This window comes from Madurella fahalii (genome assembly GCF_045866475.1).
Source record: "Madurella fahalii IFM 68171 DNA, scaffold_4, whole genome shotgun sequence".
Taxonomy (NCBI): domain Eukaryota; kingdom Fungi; phylum Ascomycota; class Sordariomycetes; order Sordariales; genus Madurella; species Madurella fahalii.
This window is the reverse complement of record NW_027263974.1, coordinates 2,741,656-2,762,782: the sequence shown is the minus strand read 5'-3', so window position 1 is coordinate 2,762,782 and position 21,127 is coordinate 2,741,656. Positions and strand designations below refer to the sequence as shown.

Below are 21,127 nucleotides of genomic sequence, written 5' to 3'. Positions count from 1 at the left end.
ATCACTATATAGTACCCAGCTATACAATATCGACATCACCTCATGTCAATATGTGGCCAAGTACATCCTATTCTTCCCCCCCATGCACGGTGTTCTCTGCTCTCCCCTCTTCCCTGTCCAAATTCGCCCGTTTGATGTGGATGCGCTGAGGGCACGGGGAATACCCCGGTTGGTCTTGGGAAAGCAACAAACGAGGAAACGGAAACACAGACGGAACGATAAGGAGAACACATATACATTCATATTGCGCCCTGAAATCGTGACTAATGCCGCCTGAATAGCTGGAATAAGGCTGCTTCACTGCCACCTTGGCAAGCGCCGCGAGCTCGAGAGTTCCGGGAGAACCCGGTTTAGTTATACGAACGATACGAGGAAAACCTAGCAAGAGAAGGCAAGAGCAGTGTCAAAGAGCAACATCCTGCAAGGAAAAGGTCCCGGCATAAAGATCAGAAACGGGTCGCCAGAGGCAGGGACTATCCAACGACGGCCCGGTGTCCCGTTCTACAGGCCAATAGACGGACAGGCAGACAGACAAGCATCGTGTTGTTCAGGTACCGAGCCCGCGTGCGATCACTCCAGACATCAACTCCCGCTAGCAACCCTGTGTGATAACAATGGAGGGTGCATCTACGCCTATGCGCAGTTGCACGCTGGAAAGAGCGGGAACGTTTCCAGGCATCCTGCAGCGCACAAGAGTTTAGCCCTAAAAATACTCTCACACAACCTGGGCTATCAGTAGAATGCCCGAGAAAGAACGCAAAACAGGTCAGCCGTGGAAGTGAGAGGATACCGATGCACCTCAGCAATCGTCGACTTTGAAGCATTAGCCTCCGTTGTAGAGGGCCAGTTCAGGGCTTGTCTCGCTCGGAACGATCCCCAAGCGCCTAGATGAGCACAGGCAACTGAACTAGCAATGCATCTGCTCTCCTCACTAAGGAAACCACACAGGTATCAACTTCGACCGGATTACGGCGTCCTCACACAGAGGATAATAACAGTGAACTTGGTTGGGAGCTGGACACAGAGACTCCAGGGGTAGGGGGTGACTGCGGTCGCACTTGCGACAATTCAGTGCTATTCGCTCTAGGGACAGTCAAAATCGAGTGATGGATTGAGATCACAGGCAGCCTAAGGGGTGCTTCCCACGAGTATCTTGGTTCTGGCAAGCAGTTTTCTGCTGGGTTAATGCAAACGCCACCAACTTCAGCCTTGACTGCCATGTGGAACTCGACGCGAACGCGTTGGGGACCTAACAGTATATCCAAAGGTTGTGAACCCTGATGGGCACCTTAAATTGGTCGGCATGTTGAGACCCTAACCAAGTCGCCTTCACTGTGCACGCAAGTCTATGAACAGTATTTAACGATTGGAGTTGAGTCGGGTATCTTTCGGCGCTCACAAGACCAAAGGCTAGATAAACATGTCGAATCTAATGCGCGCAGCCAATGACGAGACCGGGACCGTCAAAAGTAGCTCTCCACTGGACTGAACGCACCGTAAACGATAAGGCCGTTGGATAGCGACCATCGCACGCTGGTGGATCTAACATTCGAGCGGCTGTATCAGAATCCGTCCACTGCGCATCTACATGATGTGGTTTTCACGTCTCTTAGTGTGTATCGTCGGATTTACCGAGGGCGCTTGCATCGCTCCCTGCTGATCTAAAGCACCGATCGGGAGACCAGACCGTATCCGACGGATACGGCACCTTGTGTCACAGAGTAACCTGCTCGCATCCGTGGTCGGCGGGTCGTACGGGGGCGCAACTACTGGGGCCGGCTCCGGGACAAAGTTGGTCTCGTAGGCATGGACCTATTCAGCAGTCGCATCGCCCAAACCAGCGTGGAAATGAGACGATATCCCGGATTGTCTGGACGCCAGATAGATAGCTGAGCAGCCGGTCGAAGCCCACGCCAAAGCCCCCGTGCGGTGGGCAACCCCATCGGCGGAGGTCGGCGTACCAGTCAAGGGTGCTCCCCTCTGATGATGATTCGAGAATTCCCTGTTGCTTCATCGCACCCAAAAGAGGCTCTAAGCGATGCTCGCGCATCGATCCACCCGCAATCTCACAAAACTCGGGCACCAACAAATCAAAACAGTCGACCGTGACTCCGGATGCCCTCTCGGCTTCGGAACGTGACGTATGGGTTGGGCGCATGTAAAAGGCCTTGATGTCTCGTGGATAGTGTGTCACGAAGACGGGCTTCTCGCCTCCCCCAACATAATCGGCTAGGTATTTTTCATGCTCGGATTGCAGTCCCGCACCCCATGCTGGCTTGTGCGTAAAGAGGTCTGACTTCTGCTGCAACAGTGCGACGGCGTCAGAGTACGTGATTCGGGGCCAGTCCTGGCGCATCAAACCCTCCCAGCGACGGGCAACCTCATCGGCCGGCAGGAGATCCGAACCGGCTCGACGGGACCGCGACAGGAGGTCTTGAACAGTCGACGAGCCGATCAGGCTCGTACTCAACCATCGTAGCATATTCTCGGCCAAGTCCATTACTAGGCCGAGGTCGTCGACGAAGCTCATCTCGGCCTCGAGCATGTAGAACTCGCTTAGATGTCTCGAGGTGTCGCTCCTCTCGGCGCGGAACACGGGCGAGAGAGTCCACACGTTGCCGACGGACTGGGCCAGGGCCTCCAGATGAAGCTGGGTCGACACAGTGAGATACTTTCTGGAGCGAAAGAATGGCTCCGCGGCACCATCGCTATCGGCAGGGCCAGTTGCGTCGCTGGCTGGGGTGAGAGTAAAGACTTCTCCGGCGCCCTCGCAATCAGATGACGTGATGATGGGCGGGTGCGTCTGCGTGAAGGACCGGCCTGCAAAGAACTGCGTCAAGGACGCGATGGCTTCAGAGCGCAATCTCAGCAAGACGGCATTGAAGGGAGTTCTCGGCCGCAAGTGCGGCATGGTGCGGAGATACTCGGGTGTCTGATACTTCTTCTGGATGGGGAATGTCTGCGAGAGAGCGGTCAACAACACGATTCCGGCAGCCCTGATCTGCCCGGCAGGTGCAGAACAGGGAAGAGCGTACCCCCCCGTACCTTTGCATCAGACGGCCCTAGCACCTCAACTTTGCTTACATGCAGCTCGTGACTCTGCGCAGCTCCGGGCGAAGACACCCAGGAGCCGGTGAGGCGGACGGCTGCACCAACGGCCAGACTGCAAGGGACGCGTCAGTAATTCGAGGCTCGATGGGGCCCCCTGAAAGAATTGCTCGCACCCTTCCGCGTGATCAGTTGGGACGACAGCCTGCAGCGGAGCGAGCGAGGACCCGTCACCTAGCGAGACAAAACGGTGGGACTTCATGGACCGGACCGACCGGACGAAGCCGTTGACGGCAACATGGTCAACTTTTTCGGCAGGCCTCCACTGTAGGAGCTGGGCGACAGAGCGATTTGCTTGCTGGGAAACCCATCGACGGCAGACGCGACGCGGCCCCAAGACTCGAGGTGAAACGCTGGAGGGTCGGAGGACGGGGGCGGGCCGCATGGCTCGGGGAGTCGCCCAATCGATGTGCGTAGCTGCAATTCTTCAGAGGCAGCTGGGGAAACGAGAAAAAAAAAATAATAATGAAAAATAAAAATAGTATGTTTGTTCTAGTTTTACTCGGCTAGGCACAGTGCGTTTGCTCAGATCTGTCCTTGTATCTTGGCAAAGCAAGCGAAGGAATCCGACAAACAAACCGTCTGTAAAGAGCATTTTTTGCGGTTTTGATTTCCCTTGGCTGGGAATGATGTCGTCCCCTTGCCATTTCCAGCCTCCTGGGGCTGGTCCCTGGCACGTGCCAAGCCAATATCTGATCCAATCGTCTTGCGAAGGCTCGACTTGCCCTTCTCGAGACGCGAAGCTGCTGCAATTGGTTGGAGCATGTCGTACGGGCTCCGGGCGTTTTTGGTGCCTGCGCTCACGCGACAGCTGCACACCAAGTGTACCGAGTTCCAGTTGCAAGGCAGGACTACAAGGCAGGACTACAAGGCAGGACTACAAGGCAGGACTACAAGGCAGGACTACAAGGCAGGACTACAAGGCAGGACTACAAGGCAGGACTACAAGGCAGGACTGCAAAAGCAGGACTGGACTCGGGAGAAAAGGCGTTTCGGGCACCAGAATCCGAGTGCCTGGCGAGAACCTTCCACCAGCCCCACGGATTCCCGTTTTGGGCCATCTCATGCAAGCAACTTGTCCCAGAATGCGGGCGTGTGCCATTCGTGCCCCCGACCGAGCGCCTCGATACGTCGATCTTTGCCCCGCCCTGCCGCACCGCTCGCTCGACGCCCGTCATTGGAGTGTCAGACATGCATTCTGTCGGTTTTGTCTAAGACCGGCCTCGCCGGCCTCACCGGCTTCAACACCGGGACGCTCGAGATGTCCGGGGTCACGGTGACCCCCCACCCATCCCACCGCCTTCCTCCCTGCCTTACCTGCCGTACTCCACAGGCGCCGGATGTTGATCCACAGGACCGGAGGACCTGAGCCTACGGCTTTTGTATGGATCAACCGAAGCAGTTTGGTTGCCTGCCCTGGCCTCATTGGGCTTGGCGTCATTGGCGACTGAGACTGCGATGCAACCGCAAGCCCGTCTCTGACCGGGGTTGACGGGGGGGGGGGTTGACTCGAGGCGGCAGATCACGACATGGAAAGTGATAATAAAAGACAGCCACGGTGCGGTAGGCGGGGAACCGGGCCCAATGTTTCTAATGCTAAGTGAGTGCAGGGGAATACACGATTTAGTTCAGACTCGAGATGGCGCACTTGCCGCAGCACAGCATCCGCGCGCAATTCCCAGCGTCTCGGTTGCCTGCGTTCGACGCCGGCTTCACCTCGAAGCCTCACGGCCCAAAATACCCCGGTGCCCCTGACGCTGGCCGGATTGCCAGCGCAGCAAGTCGTTGCCGGTGGCACATACTTGGCCCTTTTTTTTTTCTCTTTTCTGTTTTTTTTTTTTTTTTTTTTTTTGTGGTTGGGAAGCAATAGCCTTGCAACCGGTGATGGGTGAGCGGGCTCCTGGTCAGGTCGCTGGCCACGAAGCGACGGGCCTCGTTGTTTGCTTGAGACCTGCTAGTTACACAGAACGATTCTCTCTGCACAATGGAGATTGCAGACAGTGGCAGGGCCGCCATGTTTGGCCCTCTACTGTCTCCCACGGACGAATTACTCTCCTTCTCGTCCTGGTATTTCTTTCTTCTGTCCCCACTCGTTGCCTCCACGCACATATAAAGTGCTTGATGCCGGCCGGATCGCGAGAGCTAGCAACACCCAGACCCGGTGACTGTCGGCCCTACCTCGCTACCCAACTTATCGACACGCCATGCCTTCGTCCAGCTCCAAATCCAAGCCCAAGGCTTCAGAGGTTGCGTCAGAGGCCAAGAAGTACTACATACCACTGATCAGAAAGGAATATACCTCAACTTGGGCTACCGACTCATACATTTTCGAACAGCCGCTCCTGCAGATCAACTTCCTTGAGAGGCCACTCGACATTACGCCTCCTCACTTCTGTGAGCAAGATAACCTGCTGCTCTAGTAGCAACCAACGCTTCTAACAGGATCTCAGATGTGTGCAGCGGAGACCCGGTCGACTTCGCGATCAGCTGGGTTGCCCAGACGCAATGCGCCGTACCATTCATCTGCGCGGCCAACGAGAACCGCCCGGGAGGAGATTGGGAGACCGGTGTGGTGGGTTATGAGGAGCAGCTCTGCCGGCGAAGCACCTTGTCAGCGTGCTTGGCAACCCCAGCCGACAGCTCTTCGGTCAATGGCCACTACCCTCTCCCAATCTCCGCCGGCATCTTGTCACGCGACGTCGGTCAGTCCTTGCCTAGCCTCTCCGTCTTCAAGGCTGCCCCAACTTGTCACTAACAGTGCGGTTGACAGTTGTGTTCCGTGGGCCCCACGACAGCTATGACAAGCTGCCGCCGGACCAGTGGCGCGCTCTGCCTGTCGTGTCAGTTCCTCCGCCACGCTGGCCCAAGCTGACGCAAAACGGCACCAAGTATTCGTTTGCCAACGAGCGCGAGATGGCCAAGGAGAAGCTGCGTGGCGCGCTTCGCATCTGCGCCTACAACAACTACAGCACCGTCGTCATAGGGGACTTTGGACTTGGTAATGGCTACCGCAACCCGCCCCAGGAACTTGCCGAGCTGTGGCGGGAGGTGTTCCTCTACGACCCTGACCTACGTGGCCGGATTCGCTGCGTGGCATTCGTATTCGAAGACACAAGCCAGAGCACCGCGCAGCTGATCCTGGACGATATTGCTAAAAAGGTCAAAGGATACAGCGGCGGCCCATCGGGCCCGGGTTCGAGCTCATCGCCCGGCAACTCACCCACCGACTACGAAATCTTCACCCAAGTCTTTGACAACACGGAGATCCAGAGGTTTCTTGCACAGCCAGATGCAAGATACGGTCTAAACAATCTTCTTGTCTGATCTATTCTCCCTTGTCCGTAGACATGAGAATGGGGAGGGGGGGGTTGGGTTTGGAGTGGCTTACGGCACACCCTGCTGCTGGCGCTGGCACTGGCAGGCTCTCTACTCTTCTGCTAGTTTCTTTTGTGTCACAACATGCTGGATTGGCGTTGTAGTGCCTTACGCGATTCCTTTTGGGCTCCTGGCATAAAATGATGCGCCTTGTATTACTAGGTAATCGTCCCGTCCTTGCCTCGCACCGTCTCATACTGTGCCCAAAACTCGGGTAGCGCGCTTGACTAGTATTTGACTGTACGTGGGAGCCTTGCTGGCAAGGGGGCTTGTCTGACTACGCTCGCCGAGAGCATGGCCCTTGAATTGCGGCCCGAGAGACATCTCCCTAAGCCGGCCGCGCTGAAGCACGGCCAGGGGGGCCATGTAAGCACTACCGCTCAGCTATTGGCTCTTGAGAGGCCTCAAATAGCAGCAAACCTCTCATACAGTAGATGGAGTCTGGGTGAGGCTGAGGTCACCCTGCCCATCATCAACTGGCACGGAAACATTCCAGCGGTGCGGAGGTTCAGGCGAGATGCATCTTGCGTAGAGTAAGCTGTTGGGTAAGGTTTGACGTCGTCTCGTAGACGCCGCCAAGCCTCAAAGGGAGATATTGGTTTGCCGACATTCCTTCTTCAGGTATGTCTGCCGACGTGTCTGCAGACACGTCGACGGACTGAAATGCCTGGTGGCCAGTCGGGGCCCCCCGGTCAGACACATATGCTACACATCATACTGTTGCGTACTATTTCTAGACGTCGATATGCAGGCATTTCTCAATTCGTAGCGTGCCATGGCTTCTCCACCTGTCATTGCTTGTCTGGTTGCCCTTCACGACACCCTCTCCGTGCAGAGTCCCTCCGCGAATCTCTCTCACGGCAGGATCGGCAAGATATTCGGACGAGTCCTTACGGCATTGACAAGACGGATATCGGATTGCTTGTGCAACCCATGTCAGTGCGATCGACATGGCTTGGTATTCTGGGGTCTCCGCGGATATCGAATTGCAGCGTGACTGAGATCGAGCGATGGTCTTGGAACCCAGACGAGGCAAAGAACACGAATACTTGTACTTGCCCTCCCCCTGCACAATACTTCGGCCTTCATGCATTAGTGCACTATATGGCGCCGGGCAGGGAAAAACACATATCTCGTCGGGCATTGGTAGTCTCTCGACGACCTCGCCAGGATACCTATGTACCCACCGTCCTCACCCCCCATTCCTCCCCCCCCCCCCCCCCTGCTGCAATCGAGGCAAAGATTAGGTAACTTAGTCACGGACCTATGATTTATCATCCAAGCTCTGCATTATCTCATCATCCCGCACCCCCTGTTCAATCTTTTCTAACCTGGTTGCCGGTCCTCCGCCCCGCGAGCACAGGACGGTGAAGAGTATTGCATCTGCCATCTCTTGTAATAGAAACTGCGGCAGACGCCTTTAATTAGCCGACATGGGTTCCTCATGTGATACGGAAACGGGGCGACACAAACACGACGCCGGAGGCGGACGTGAGATCGAGTCATACAGATCGCCCCCCCGGTTACATCCGGAGGAGGGCATATTCGGTGGTATACATTGAGTATTGGGTCTTCGGCGGAACAAGCGGACAGCGGTGGGGGAATGTACATCCGCATACGTAAGGGCTTTAAGGGTACAGAAGTAGCGCAACAAGTCGTTGCCGGCACCGGTATTACCAGACGCAACTGAGCACGGCTAACGGACCATCTGTGTTGCAGCAAGACGGGTTGAGAGATGACGAAGACCCTAGCTACCGGGTCTGTCGCCGCTTACCCGCAATTCGCGGCAGTCGAACAGGACAGGAAAGACGAAACGAAGCCAACTCACGTCCCTTCTCCGACGCCCACCTGCGTGCTCATGGCTTCAAACACACCACAGTCCTGTAGATCCCAAACTGGACCGCCGTGCGGCCCCACGACGCAGCACAGAACCGGCCCGACTGCGAACCGGTCAGCCGGGCCCAGAATACACCGGATGGAGCCGGTCTGCGGCGGCCGCAGGATTGGCTCGCACTGCATCCCAGCAGCTCGGTTTGTCGCAGCTGCGCAATAAATAAACAAGAGATCATGGAATAGACAAACAAGGAAGCTGATACGGCGCCACTCCAATAGGTACTCTACTCCATATACGGCGACGCTGGTAGATACACGGGAGAAACCGGCTGCTTCCATCAACACCAAAACACACTTCCACGCACCCAACCCACCATCGCTGAGCAAGCCAGCAAACGGACAGGCACAGCAACAAACGCCTGCCCACAGTGTCTCCGTTGGCAGGGCAAGGACTCTTGATTATCCAGATCATCCCTAGAAACCCCGGCAAAATACTATGCGGCAGGACAGAACACGAGGGAACGGCGCGGCAAAGAGAATTCCCTGTGGCACACGACTCCGGAGTTACGACAGCCGGACGACCACATCCCAGCCCGCCAAGCCGCCACAGACGCAGGAATGGGACGACCCCAGATGCGTCAACATCGATCGAGAGACGGGAATTCCAGGGGCAGGATGTCGATCACGGCAAGGCCGAAAGCAAGGAGGACAAGGGAGGACAAGTGGAGGACCAAGGACGACCAACCAAACCTAGGGAAGAGCGCAAGCGGGCGAGGGACGCCAAGGAGCAAACGAAAAAAAGAAGATAAATCGAAGGCCAAATCGAACAAGCAGACGGTTGCCAAGAGGACCCTTTTTTTTTTTTTTTTTTTTAAGCCCCGAAGACTGCAGCTGCAGCAGCCCCCCCACTGGGATCCATCGCAAGTTGTTTTCTAATGGTGCCACTCAGAGACAGGGGGTAAGTGCCGACACGACGTGACCCAAGCCCGGGTGTCGTGGATGCGCGCGTCGAACCGGTGGAAAGAAGCGCAGAAGGCCCCGTGGAGAAAGAGAGAAATGAACAGCGACGATGGCGAAGTTTAGACGACGGCACTTGCCGAAGAAAACACCTTTGATCGACGGAAGACCCGGTTGGCATACCGTTCCACAACTCACCGCTCGCATCGCATACGGGCCAAGTTGGAAGTTGTCTCGATCCTCGCGATGTTGATCTCAACTTGGATCTATCCGACGTACCCAAACAAAACACACAACCCACTCCCTGCCTCACACTCCTCTTCACCAATACGACGGCCTGAGACCCGTAAAGCTCGCCAGCGTTGACTCACCGGAGTCTTCCCGTTTCCGCTGCCCAGCCAACTAGGATCATCATCACTGGTTAACATTCATCCATCCATCCATCCATCCATTCATCCTTTACCGGGAGAGAAGGAAGAAAGGGAAAACATAAAAATAAATAAAAAATAAATAAAAATAAATAAAAATAAATAAAAAAAAATAAAAAAAAATAAAAAAAAAGAGAAAAACAGTTAACTCACCTCCAACTGCACTCCTTTATGCAAGTGCACCAACCAGTCCACATAACTCTGCGCCTCATTGTTCCGGTCCTCGACCAGCATCCTGGCAAACTCATACTCGGCCCCATCGATCCCCTGCCGGGCCAGCTGCACCGTCAGGCCCTTGGACCCGCGCATGCTCCGCAAAAACTCAATCACGTTGCGCACCTGCGCGTTCAGGTGCGTCTGCAGCACGGGCAGGCTGCTCGTGTACGCGTCCAGCGCCTGCAGGCTGTCCTTGCCCTCGCCGAACAGGTCGGCGATCAGGTTGGGCGACGTCTGCGCGTGCATCCACAGCAGGCACTGCTGGCCGTTGTCGACGAGGTAGACGCCGCCCGGCTCGACGCGGCTGAAGCTGGCGCGGATGCACGGCGGCATCTTGAGATGGCCCGTCTGGGGGTCCGGGAAGCCGTCCTCGGGCTGGAGGTTGTGGATCGGTATCATGCGCGGGTACAGGTACAGGCTCATCTCGAGCGCGCCCACGGAGCGGATCAGGCGCATCTCGTGCACCCGCCGGTCCGACGTCTCGTTGCCGCCCTTGAAGGCCCGGCACTTGAGCAGGCCGAGCATGTACATGGAGAATTCCTTGAGACGCTCCGGCATGACGAGTTGGCCCGGCGGGTGAGCCTGAGACAGGAAGTTCTTGCGGTAGCTGGCCAGGATGTCGATCGTCTTCTCGGTGAGGCTCAGGCGTATGTCCTTGATAGTGTTGGACGTGGTGGCTAGCTTGGTGGACGCCTCCTTCGCGAGGATCGTGTAGACGGCGTCCTGGTCGATAAACTTGATGCTGTCGCGCGCGTTGTCGCTGACGCCGGCGATGACGTTGCTGCACCGGACGCGGCGCTGGCCCGAGGCCGTCGTGTAGAGCAGGGCCGACTGGAAGTGCGCGTCGAGCTTCGAGTCAAGCTTGCCGTCATAGCTAAACGTCACGCCCAGCGCCTTGTCGGCGTCAATGACGCCAATCTCAAGATCGGCGCCGAACGTGTGTTGGACGAAGTTGCCGTGGTAGCCCGACACTTGCAGGCCGTTGGAGCATCGGACCTTCATCAGAGCCTGGTAACCCGTCTCTCGGGTTACCGCATGCTTAATCTCCAACGACAGCTTGGTGTTGTCCCTCGGGGCGATGAAGTTGGGATAGTAGAACGTCTCGCCGCCCGTAGTAGCAGATACATAGCCTGTAGAATTAGCAGCAGAACCGCAAGAAACCGGATTCAGTTTGTGCCTCACCGACTGTGGCAATGTCCAGATAGCCGCCTGACGGTGCGGCCATGAAAAAGTCGACACCGGCGCCGATCGAAGTCATCTTCTCGGCGAGCTTCCTCCAACCAGGGTGCTCTGTGCTAAACAGCTTCTTGTCGGGCTCCCCGCCGGGGTGCTTTCCATCGTCTCTCATAAACAGGCGACCAGGGCCCCAGGTAGGAAGCGCCGAGAGCGAGCAAAAGATCTTGCCGCCAGTCTTCTCAAGCGCAGCAACTGCCGAATTTAGAGTCGACAGCAGCGCCGGCTCTGGGTTCTTGATGGTCGAGAACATCTGCGGCAACTGGGTCAGCAGGGAGGTGATGACAGCCTTGGATTCGTACGGATCCACAAAGAGGCCTTCGCTAAGCGGGACGAAGGGGTCTTCGATGTCCGGCATGATCATCATCTGCGCTTGGTCCAGCGCCGGGCTGACATTGTAGAAGTGAACCTCCTTGTCAAAAGTGACGAAGCCAACCTTGGCGCCTGCCGGTATCCTCCGCTTGACCTCGCCGTTCTCGTCCTTCTCCTCGTTTTCCTCGGCGCCGTAGAGCGCACGCAGGATGCCGTCGCAGAAGGATTCCAAGAACCCCTTGTTGAACGACTCTTGCGTCACGTCGATCAGGAAGAGGTAGCGCAGGCCGACGGGCTCCCTCGTCCAGTACTCCTTGGGGACGACGAATTCGACCGTCCCCCGCATGAGCTCCGGCCGCTGGTCACGGTCAACGCGAACACCCTGGGGGCTGGTGGCGCAAAAGTACTCGGCCGGCGTGTCGTTCGGATAACCGCACAGATTGCAGACAAACTTGTTTCCCCCCGAGCGGAACATCATGAAGGGGTTGATATAGGCACGGCATCTGTGACAGCGCGGCGGGCCCGCATCTCCAAAGTCCAGAACGGGGATCTCGAGCTCGCCGGCCTGGAGCGGCGCCATCGGCTGCAGAAGAAGGCCGAGGGGCAAGCCTGTGCTTTTCAACCCGTCGGCTGTGGCCGGGATGTTGGTCATGGTGAGACGGGCAAATTTGGGCGATGCGTTCCCTTGGTCGAAGGCGACGAAAGAGACTGTGGCAGGTGGAGGTACCAGCCGCTCAAAGGTGGGATATACGTTGTTGAGGAAGTACTGCTGAACGGCATCGCGGGAGAGAGGGACACTGGGCATCTCGTCGGGAGACACCTTGGTCTGGCCTGACGCCGAGACCATGGTCGGGGCCGGTATCGTATCGGCGAAACCGCTCCTGGCAGCGAACTCAGCCGGTGAAGCGGGGGCGGCGCTGAACCCAGGGCTGACCGGCGCGGGGAACTGGTTCATGGCCGGCGTTATCCCAGCGCCGTAGCGGGAGGCGGCGGCTGACGGGTCGTTGTTCAGGTAACCCGTGGCCGGGGTACCTGCCGGCGGGATGCCGTTGAAAGCCTGGGACGAGCCCACAGGCGCCTCGACGGCGTGGTACGCATGGCGATCCTTCTTCTTCCTTCTCGCCGTACCGTGGTACGAGTCGGGCCCTAGCGTCATGCCACCCATCTGCGCGGCCAAGCTGGCATCACCGGCCGGCGACTGCTGACCCTGGAAGTAGCCGGCATCACCGTGGGGGGATCCGTATCCGGGTGCTTGCGGCGGCGGCGGCGCATTGTAGCCGGCGGCGGGCTGGTAAGGGTTCGGAGCGATGGGCGGCTGGAACTGGGGAGGGGCAGGCTGGGTGGTCCTGTTCGGGTCGTTGGGGTCGAGGCTCTCCCCCTGGCCGAGGGAGTGGTACATTGAGTAGTCGGCCATGGTTTTGGCGGGGTCGGATGTCGAGATCACGGCCGATTGTCGGTTCACACTCGCACGTCGATCCCCGTTTGCTTAAGACACCGCGGCACTAGTAATCAACAAGCCTGGGGGGGAGAGGGGGGAGGGGGGGGGGGGGGGGTGGATCGATGGCAAGTGTGGTCCTCGTCGAAATGGTCACCGGGGACTCTGTTTGTGGGAGATAGCCTGGTTCATAATCAGAGGCACGCTGGCATCAGTGCGAGTCTCGGGATGCCTCCAAGTGTGCGGTGTGCAAGTTGGCGCAAGGTGTCTTTGCCTCTCCCTGGTCGTGGGCTTAGAGAGGGTCCCCACCTTCACATTTGGAGGTCGAGCTGTCCTTTTTTTTTTTTTGTCGGCTCCGGGCGAAGAACCTCGTTGGGTCGCCCATTGGAGCAGAGCAGGGGTGCCAATTGTACCTGGGTCCGTGCAGCAGCCTGTCATGTGTCGCCTGTCTAGCTTATTTGGCTTTATTATCCAGCATAGTTATCCAGCAGCTTCCGCTTGCTCAATTGGAGACGGGGTCTGCCGCCTCTGACCGCCCTGCGCTCACCACCTCAAAAGCTTAGCTTTGTCGGTCCGTCGCGTGCCGCTGACGCGACAAAGCAGTCCTTGGGCCTGGAAGCTCTCGATTGACAAGGATTCTCTGGAAACAACGGCTGCCAGCCTCGCCCCCACCGACATCACGGGCGCAAACCGTCTAATAACATCCTCCGTGTCTGTTGTCGCTTGGGGAAAAGAAGGAAAGGATACCAAAAGAGAGCCATGCACCACTTCCGGTAGCGGACTCGACTGAGCCAAAGCGCAGCAGCCATGTTCAGCTTCTGCCCGCTGCAGGGCGCCCTCTCCGAGTCGACTGCGTCGCAGTCGCTCCTGGAGCTCGATGGTGGCGTCAAGGTCCTGGTCGACGTCGGCTGGGATGAGGCCTTTGACGTCGAGAAGCTTAGGGAGTTGGAAAAGTGTGTTGGCGCATTGATCTCTCCCCCCTGGAGGCTGAACGAAAAGCTAACTGCGTTCTATCCAGGCAAATCCCAACACTCTCCCTGATCCTGCTGACCCATGCGACGGTATCTCATCTCGGTGCATATGCGCACTGCTGCAAGCACTTCCCGCTCTTTACCCGCATCCCCGTCTACGCCACAAGGCCCGTCATCGATCTCGGCCGCACTCTGACACAGGATCTCTACGCCTCGAACCCCCTGGCCGCGACGACAATATCTCCCACCTCGCTCGCCGAGGTATCGTACGCCTACGCGCAGACATCGTCCACAGATCAGAACCTCCTGTTGCAACCACCCACACCCGAGGAAATCGCCCGCTATTTCTCCCTCATTCAGCCCCTCAAGTACTCGCAACCTCACCAGCCGCTGCCGTCGCCCTTCTCCCCCCCCCTGAACGGCCTGACTATCACCGCCTACAACTCGGGCCATACGCTGGGCGGAACTATCTGGCACATCCAACACGGGCTTGAGTCCATCGTCTACGCCGTGGACTGGAACCAGGCCCGCGAGAATGTCTTTGCGGGTGCTGCTTGGCTTGGAGGCGGACATGGCGGCGCCGGCGGCGCCGAGGTGATTGAGCAATTGCGCAAGCCGACCGCCCTCGTGTGCAGCAGTCGTACGCCTGAGACAGCGCTCGCCCGTGGCCGCCGTGATGAGCAGCTCTTGGAGTCAGTGAAGCTCTGCATTGCCAGGGGCGGGACCGTGCTCATCCCCGTCGATTCGAGCGCAAGAGTGCTTGAACTCTCCTATCTCCTGGAACACGCATGGAGGGCCGAGGCGGCCAAGGATAATGAAGTGTACAAAACGACCAAAATCTATCTCGCGGGCCGCAGCGTCGGCAGCACTATGAGAAACGCGAGAAGCATGTTAGAATGGATGGACGACAGCATTGTGAGGGAATTTGAAGCAGTCGCCGGCGGCACACGCGCACCAAACAGCGGCGCAGCTGGCAGCAAGGGCAAGGATGCCGGGCCTTTCGACTTCAAGTACATCAGGCTGCTGGAGCGAAAAGCGCAGATCGAACGCATCCTGCAACAAGCAGCGGATGATTCCGAGCCAAAAGGCAGAGTCATACTAGCAACCGACTCAAGCTTGGAATGGGGGTTTTCAAAAGACGTCCTCAAAGCCATCGCCGGGGACCCAAGGAACCTGGTTGTTCTCACTGAGAAGCCCAGTCTCAGCCCGAGCAAAGCTTCTATCGCACGGACGCTATGGGACTGGTGGAAGGCGAGGAAGGATGGCGTGGCGGTCGAGCAGACGGGCAGCGGTGACACCTTTGAGCAGGTTTACGGCGGTGGACGTGAGCTCCAAGTCTCCGACGCCTCACGGCAAGCGCTGGAGGGAAGCGAGCTCGGCGTCTACCAGCAGTGGCTCGCAACTCAGAGGCAGCTGCAGGCCACCCTGCAAAGCGGCGGCAGCGCTACACTAGAAGCGTCGGCCGATGTGGTCGACGATGCGTCGGAAACATCGACTGAATCGGAAGAGTCCGAGACGGAGCAACAAGGAAAGGCGCTGAATGTGTCTACGACCATCGGCCAAGCGAGCCGCAAAAAGGTTGTCTTAACAGATGAGGACCTCGGCATCACCATCTTGCTCAAGAAGAAGGGTGTGTATGATTTTGATGTGAGGGGCAAAAAAGGTAGGGAACGCATGTTCCCTACTGTCATGCGGCGGAAACGGAACGACGAGTTTGGCGATCTCATCCGGCCTGAGGACTATCTCCGGGCAGAAGAGCGGGAAGATACAGACGGCCAAGACGTCGGGCAGGACGGAAACAGGCAGGATCAGGGTTTGGGCAAGAAACGCAAGTTTGACGATGTCGGCACCGCGACCAAGGGAGTCTCGGGACCCAACAAACGGCCCCAACTCAAACGCGCTCTGTCCGCGGACGAGCCGGACACTGGCGTGCTCTCCGACGGTGCTGGCGGCGACGAGCTCGACGAGCTCGAGGACGAAGAAGAAGCAGTCCTCGGTCCGTCCAAGCTGGTGGTCACTACACAAACCATCTCGGTCAAACTCCGCATTGCCTTTGTCGACTTTAGCGGCCTGCACGACAAGCGCAGTCTGAGCATGCTGATCCCGCTAATCCAACCGCGCAAGCTGGTCCTCGTCGCCGGCGCAGAGGAAGAAACCCTCGCGCTGGCCGCCGACTGCAAGAAGCTCCTCGGCGCGCAACTCAGTGGTGGCGGTGCGGAACCGCCGAAGCCCACCGCCATCGACGTCTTCACCCCTGCCATCGGCGCTACCGTCAACGCCTCGGTTGACACGAATGCCTGGGTCGTCAAGCTGGCCGACCCCTTCGTCAAGCGGCTAAAATGGCAGAACGTGCGTGGCCTAGGCATCGTCACCGTTACCGGCCTACTCCTGCCAGGCGGGCAAGTTGTGGTTCAGGACAACGACGCTTCGGCCGAAAACAATAGCATTAACAACGACAGCAATGACAACCAAGACGGAGCCAACAAGCGCCAGAAACTAGAGGGAACCCCCGATCTCTCGTCTGCTACACCCGACCCTAGCAACAACGCTAGCAATAGCAATACCAGACCCGCTCTCCCAACCCTCGACGTCCTCCCCTCGAATCTCGCGTCCGCCGTCCGCTCCGCCGCGCAGCCCTTACACGTGGGCGACCTCCGTCTGGCCGATCTGCGCCGCGCCATGCTCAATTCCGGGCACAAGGCCGAGTTCCGCGGCGAGGGCACGCTGCTGATCGACGGGAGCGTGGCGGTGCGCAAGACGGCGACGGGACGGATCGAGCTCGAGAGCGTGGGCCTATCCTTGGATGCCGGCACCGCCCAGGCGGGGGTTGCCGAGACTTTTTATGCGGTGCGGAAAAAGATTTACGAGGGCTTGGCCGTCGTTGCCGGGGCGTGAGTACGTAAGAGTGAGCCGGTATCGAAATGATGAAGTCGGTTGGTTTGGTTTAGTAGTGGTAGTAGTAGTGGTGGTGGTGGTGGCAGTGGTGGCAGTGGTGGCAGTGGTGGCAGTGGTGGTAGTGGTGGTAGTGGTAGAGGAAGGTCGGTGATACTGTTGTTGTACGTGTACACTTATGGTTACTACCCTGTGGGCGTGTATAACGTGTATGGGATAGGTGATATCACGCCTGGCTGCTTGCGCTAAGCTCAAGGTTCCAGGATTTCTGCAGAGTGAAGCAGCATTGGCACGGCCATGCTTGTGTACGTAACCGGAACAGACTGGTCTTAACACCTTCATTCACGACATGGTATTATTCGGCCTACCTACCCTAGACATTCGAATCCGGTTGAGCACCCTTCTCCTTCCACGGCCACCACCATCTCGCTTTCCAAGCAGCTGCCCATTTAACGCTCCAGATCCGCAACCAAACCTGCTGCTGCTGTTGATGCTGACCGAACCCGACGGGTGTCCTCCTAGCTCTTTCCCTCCGCTTCTCCCTCCTCGCTGCCCTCGCCATACGCAACCACCTCTTCCACTTCCACCTCCTTCCATTCCTAACCGGGCCCACCGCGTCTCCCCCGGCCCTGCCACCACTACCATTACCGTTCCCACCGCCGCCACCCCCGCTATTACCGCTATTATTGCCGTTTCCCATGGCGCTACTACCGCTGCTCTGCGGATAGTGAGACAGATACGAGTGATACTGGCGTCGATCCGCCGCTGACCGCCCAAAGACGATGCGACGGAAGTATCCCTCCACCAGCACACCGCACCTCCGTACCATTTGCATCGCAGCGCGAGTTTGGAGGACTAGTACGAGGACAAAAAAGGGGATGCAGACGGATACCATGGTCACGGGGAACCTCCAGTCCGAGGCCGAGATGTCGAAAGTGGTGATACCGAAGACGCCCTGGAGGTATTTATTTAGCATCGTCACCGTCACCGTCACCGTCAATCCTGCAAGAGAGAAAAGGGGGGGGCCAATTCACTCACAACCACAAACGTCAACGGCAAGAAGATCATGGACACGTTGGTCAAGATCTTGATGTTATCCCCCTGCTCGATCGCCCTCCTCGACTCCTTCACCGAACTGCCGCTAAAGAGCTGCTCCCGCAACGAGCGGATCTCTGTCCGGGTCATCTCATTCTTATCGTGCATCAGCTGCAGGTCTGCCACGGCGCTCTCGAGATCCTGACGCAAAATGTCCATGCGAGTGGCGTAGTCGCGGCCATCGGGAGAGTCCGGGTCCGGGTGCGGCCATAGGACGGGATGGCGCCCCGCCCAGAAGTCCTTAGTGAAGGTATTGGTGTAGGCCGAGCGCATGGATTTGATGCCCTCGTTGATCACGCCGAGCGTGTTGTAGGCCCAAAAGTAGCGGCGGGAATACGTGAAGTTGCCGTCTTCAAACAACAGTCTATCGCGGAGGCGGACGTCGAACATGAATTGGTTCTGTCATTTGATTCTGTTGTTAGTTAATGGGCTAAGTTCTATGTGCGGATGAGGGCTTACCGGAGGAGTGATGAGCTTGGTGATCATCTCGTTGAGCTGCGCATACCGCTTCACGGCGTCGCGATACTCAACACACAGGGCGTCAAGGAAAGCATAAGGCCCGTTGCAGAAATGCTTTTTCGAGTCGTCGCTCCGGTTCGAGTGCTCGTCGTCGGGAAAGCATTGGATGTTGAGGAGATGCCATGGTGCAAATGTGTCGTACAGGACCCCGGTCCGAGCCCGTCGCCTGACTTTGACTCTGACTTCGCCGGTCTGGTCCCCTCCGAGGGATAGGGCAAGCACTGAGCTACACTCGGCGATGTCGATGTGATCGGGCGATCGTCGATCGGGGGGACGGTGGTCAAAGGCTTGCCACGGGGCCGGTGTGAGACCTTCCCCAACTACAGTGTAATATTTAAGCACGAAGAAGAAGCTCCGTTGTCTCAAGCGTTCTGTTTCAAAGGCCCGGTTCATATAGGCCTGCCGAGTTAGCATTGCGATTCCAACTAGAGGTAATACGTTGCGGAGGTACCTTGGTCTTTCCCTTGTTGCCCGTGGTGGAGACTAAGTGTTGGTACAGCTCATCCATGTCGAAGTGGCTCTGCATCGACATGTGAGTGGCAGCAAGTATAAGGGGCGAGGGCTCTTGGAGGATTCTGGACGCGGTGAGAATTGTACTCGTTAGACTGCAATCGTCAATGTCGGGAGGACTCACGTCATCCTCCCAACCGCGTTCCCATCAGCATTGACATGCCTAAGAACTCTCCAGACGGACGCATCCTGGTTGTCCCCATCCCCATCCCCGCCCGAGCAGGCCGGCTCGGGCTGGGTGAGCATGGGTTTAGGGCCTCCGTCTCTGCCAACTTCGAAGATCTCGTAGGTAGCGCTATCATAGCGATTATCTTCTCCCGTGTCGAAGCTGGTGAGGACGTTGGAGGCATCCACATCGTTCTTCTTGTGCCAAACATCACAGAGGGCCGTGACGGTGTCCTGACGCTTCTCGTCAATCGAGCGGATATGGTTTACAAGACTTTCTTCCGAGAAAGATTCTTTCTTGAGTGGCTTGGAAACAGAGTGCACAAAGACGTCGGAGGCCCTCGCCCAGGTGGTGCGGGATGGGGGTGTCAGAGGCAAGAAGTCGCACGATTCCTCAGCCGACTCCAGGCAGTCAAAGATTGAGGCTGGCTTGACTTTTGGCGAGTCATTGGTTAGCCGGCGGGCTCGCTCGACGCCATTCGGCTGACCTGTCCCCGGGCCAAAGCTCACGGCTTTGGTTAGTGGCACGGAGGTCGTGTCACAGTTATTGGGCCGAGGTGTCCGCGAGACAGCGGCAGCCTGAGCCTCGTGCAGGAGGCGCAGGAATTTGATATACTGCTCATGGTGATAGTCGGCTTGTCTCAGGATCTCGTCGGGCCGGGAGCTGTTCATAAATGTAAATGTAGCTGGCGGGATCAGACGATGGAGTTCGGGGGGACGATACGGGATTCTCGGTAGGCAAGTCAAGTATGATGGTAGAGACTAGGAGACGAGGGTATCGAGGCATGGCGACTTGGCCATTTAACCCTCTGCATCCCTAGGCTTTCTCCTCCTGAGCCGGGCAACACGACCGGTCACGCCAGAATTGCTACAGGCTCGCTCAGCCTTGCCCGTCTGGCACTCTACCCGCCGCTGTGCAGTCTCCCTTCCTAAATCGGCCATCGGTGGATTGCCTTGCCTCGTGGCTTACCTGGACACGCACCCGGCGACTTCTCCAACCAGAGACCGAGGATTCTTTTTGTGACAAACCCCCACAGCCCAGATGCTGCGACGACCCAACCTTAATGCTGCCGGGGCAATGACCCGTCTCTAGCCGTGTCGCTAACAGCCTCATTTATGCCATGATCGGTCCATCCGCCTAGTGGCGCATGTTTCGGGATGATCGCATCGATTGCGGCTGGACACAGCTGCGACCTGTCATTCGTCGTTCTTCCGGCCGGCAAGGTCCTGGTTCATCAACACCCCGCGCGGGCTCGACACCAACAGGCAGTTCCGAGGCAGTAATTCTGCCATCCTCACCAGGTTGCGACCAAAGGTCTGTCATGATTTGCCGTGTACGGAGAAGAACAGGACCACGCACGCGTGCAGCTGGGTACGACTAACTTCACAAGGCCCCCGCTCCACGGGGTTAAAAACCGTCACTCGTTAACACCGTCCACCCTGCCGCCTGCTGTGCCGTCCAGCGGAGGCCCATCATTCCCTCCGGTCGTCGCCTTCTCCTTCTCCCACTCGTCTGGCGTCTGGCACTTTGCGCTCCAGGCGTGTATTTGCGCGATTTCGTCCTTGAGCGCCGCATTGACCAGCCGATGCCGCTTGAGCGAGTTCTTGCCCGCAAACTCGGGCGACACGATGAGTGACGTGAAGGACTGGCCGCAGCCTCCTGCGCAGTTGAGAATTATGACAGGTCAGTTTTGCGTCGCGGCTGTGGGTGAGCAATGAGGCAAGCATCGCGAGGTCTCAAGGATGACGTCAGGGCAGAGGCTGGAAGGGGTCCGCGCCGTACCAGACATGTCTTGCACTTCTACGTGAGTCGCCTTGAGCCGCTCTGTCAGGGCTGCCCTTATTGAGTCTTCTGTTATCGATGTCTGGGCCATGGTTGAGTGTGTACAGTACGTGGTTTTGCGATGACCGGAGTCGGCGATCGCTGAAGGGCTACGGCCTGTTCAGCGCAATATGCCCCGCATACTCTTGGCAGGTTCCAGGGTTAGGGTTCGGCGTGTTCTCGCACTTGTCCAGCCCCGTTGCTCTCTCGCGACTCCTAAGCCGGGGATCAACTGTGTCGTTCTTGAGAGGAGAGC

At 57.7% G+C, this 21,127-nt stretch overlaps 6 protein-coding genes across 6 annotated transcripts; 2 read left to right on the top strand and 4 right to left on the bottom strand.

Moving 5' to 3' along the window:
* Positions 1-1,816: 1,816 nt before the first annotated feature.
* On the bottom strand, positions 1,817-3,493 carry SLM5 (asparaginyl-tRNA synthetase; the record flags this gene model as incomplete). The annotated part of the gene is made up of 3 exons (XM_071063211.1): positions 1,817-2,959; positions 3,046-3,163; positions 3,225-3,493. The coding sequence occupies 3 exons, from the start codon at positions 3,491-3,493 to the stop codon at positions 1,817-1,819; spliced, it is 1,530 nt and encodes a 509-aa protein (XP_070919312.1).
* A 1,819-nt stretch (positions 3,494-5,312) lies between these two features.
* MFIFM68171_07790 (uncharacterized protein) lies at positions 5,313-6,432 on the top strand (the record flags this gene model as incomplete). The annotated part of the gene is made up of 3 exons (XM_071063210.1): positions 5,313-5,502; positions 5,559-5,810; positions 5,879-6,432. 3 exons carry the CDS (start codon positions 5,313-5,315, stop codon positions 6,430-6,432), a joined length of 996 nt encoding a protein of 331 aa, XP_070919311.1.
* A 3,162-nt stretch (positions 6,433-9,594) lies between these two features.
* SFB3 (COPII coat Sec23p-Sfb3p heterodimer component) lies at positions 9,595-12,876 on the bottom strand (the record flags this gene model as incomplete). The annotated part of the gene is made up of 3 exons (XM_071063209.1): positions 9,595-9,675; positions 9,855-11,047; positions 11,100-12,876. 3 exons carry the CDS (start codon positions 12,874-12,876, stop codon positions 9,595-9,597), a joined length of 3,051 nt encoding a protein of 1,016 aa, XP_070919310.1.
* Positions 12,877-13,704: 828 nt separating this feature from the next.
* MFIFM68171_07788 (Cleavage and polyadenylation specificity factor subunit 2) lies at positions 13,705-16,763 on the top strand (the record flags this gene model as incomplete). The annotated part of the gene is made up of 2 exons (XM_071063208.1): positions 13,705-13,850; positions 13,916-16,763. The coding sequence occupies 2 exons, from the start codon at positions 13,705-13,707 to the stop codon at positions 16,761-16,763; spliced, it is 2,994 nt and encodes a 997-aa protein (XP_070919309.1).
* Positions 16,764-17,133: 370 nt separating this feature from the next.
* Positions 17,134-19,721, bottom strand: MFIFM68171_07787 (GTPase-activator protein for ras-like GTPase containing protein; the record flags this gene model as incomplete). Its single annotated transcript, XM_071063207.1, has 5 exons — positions 17,134-17,715; positions 17,799-18,254; positions 18,315-18,773; positions 18,826-18,949; positions 19,009-19,721. 5 exons carry the CDS (start codon positions 19,719-19,721, stop codon positions 17,134-17,136), a joined length of 2,334 nt encoding a protein of 777 aa, XP_070919308.1.
* A 746-nt stretch (positions 19,722-20,467) lies between these two features.
* Positions 20,468-20,923, bottom strand: MFIFM68171_07786 (uncharacterized protein; the record flags this gene model as incomplete). Its single annotated transcript, XM_071063206.1, has 2 exons — positions 20,468-20,709; positions 20,833-20,923. 2 exons carry the CDS (start codon positions 20,921-20,923, stop codon positions 20,468-20,470), a joined length of 333 nt encoding a protein of 110 aa, XP_070919307.1.
* Between the last annotated feature and the right edge of the window lie 204 nt (positions 20,924-21,127).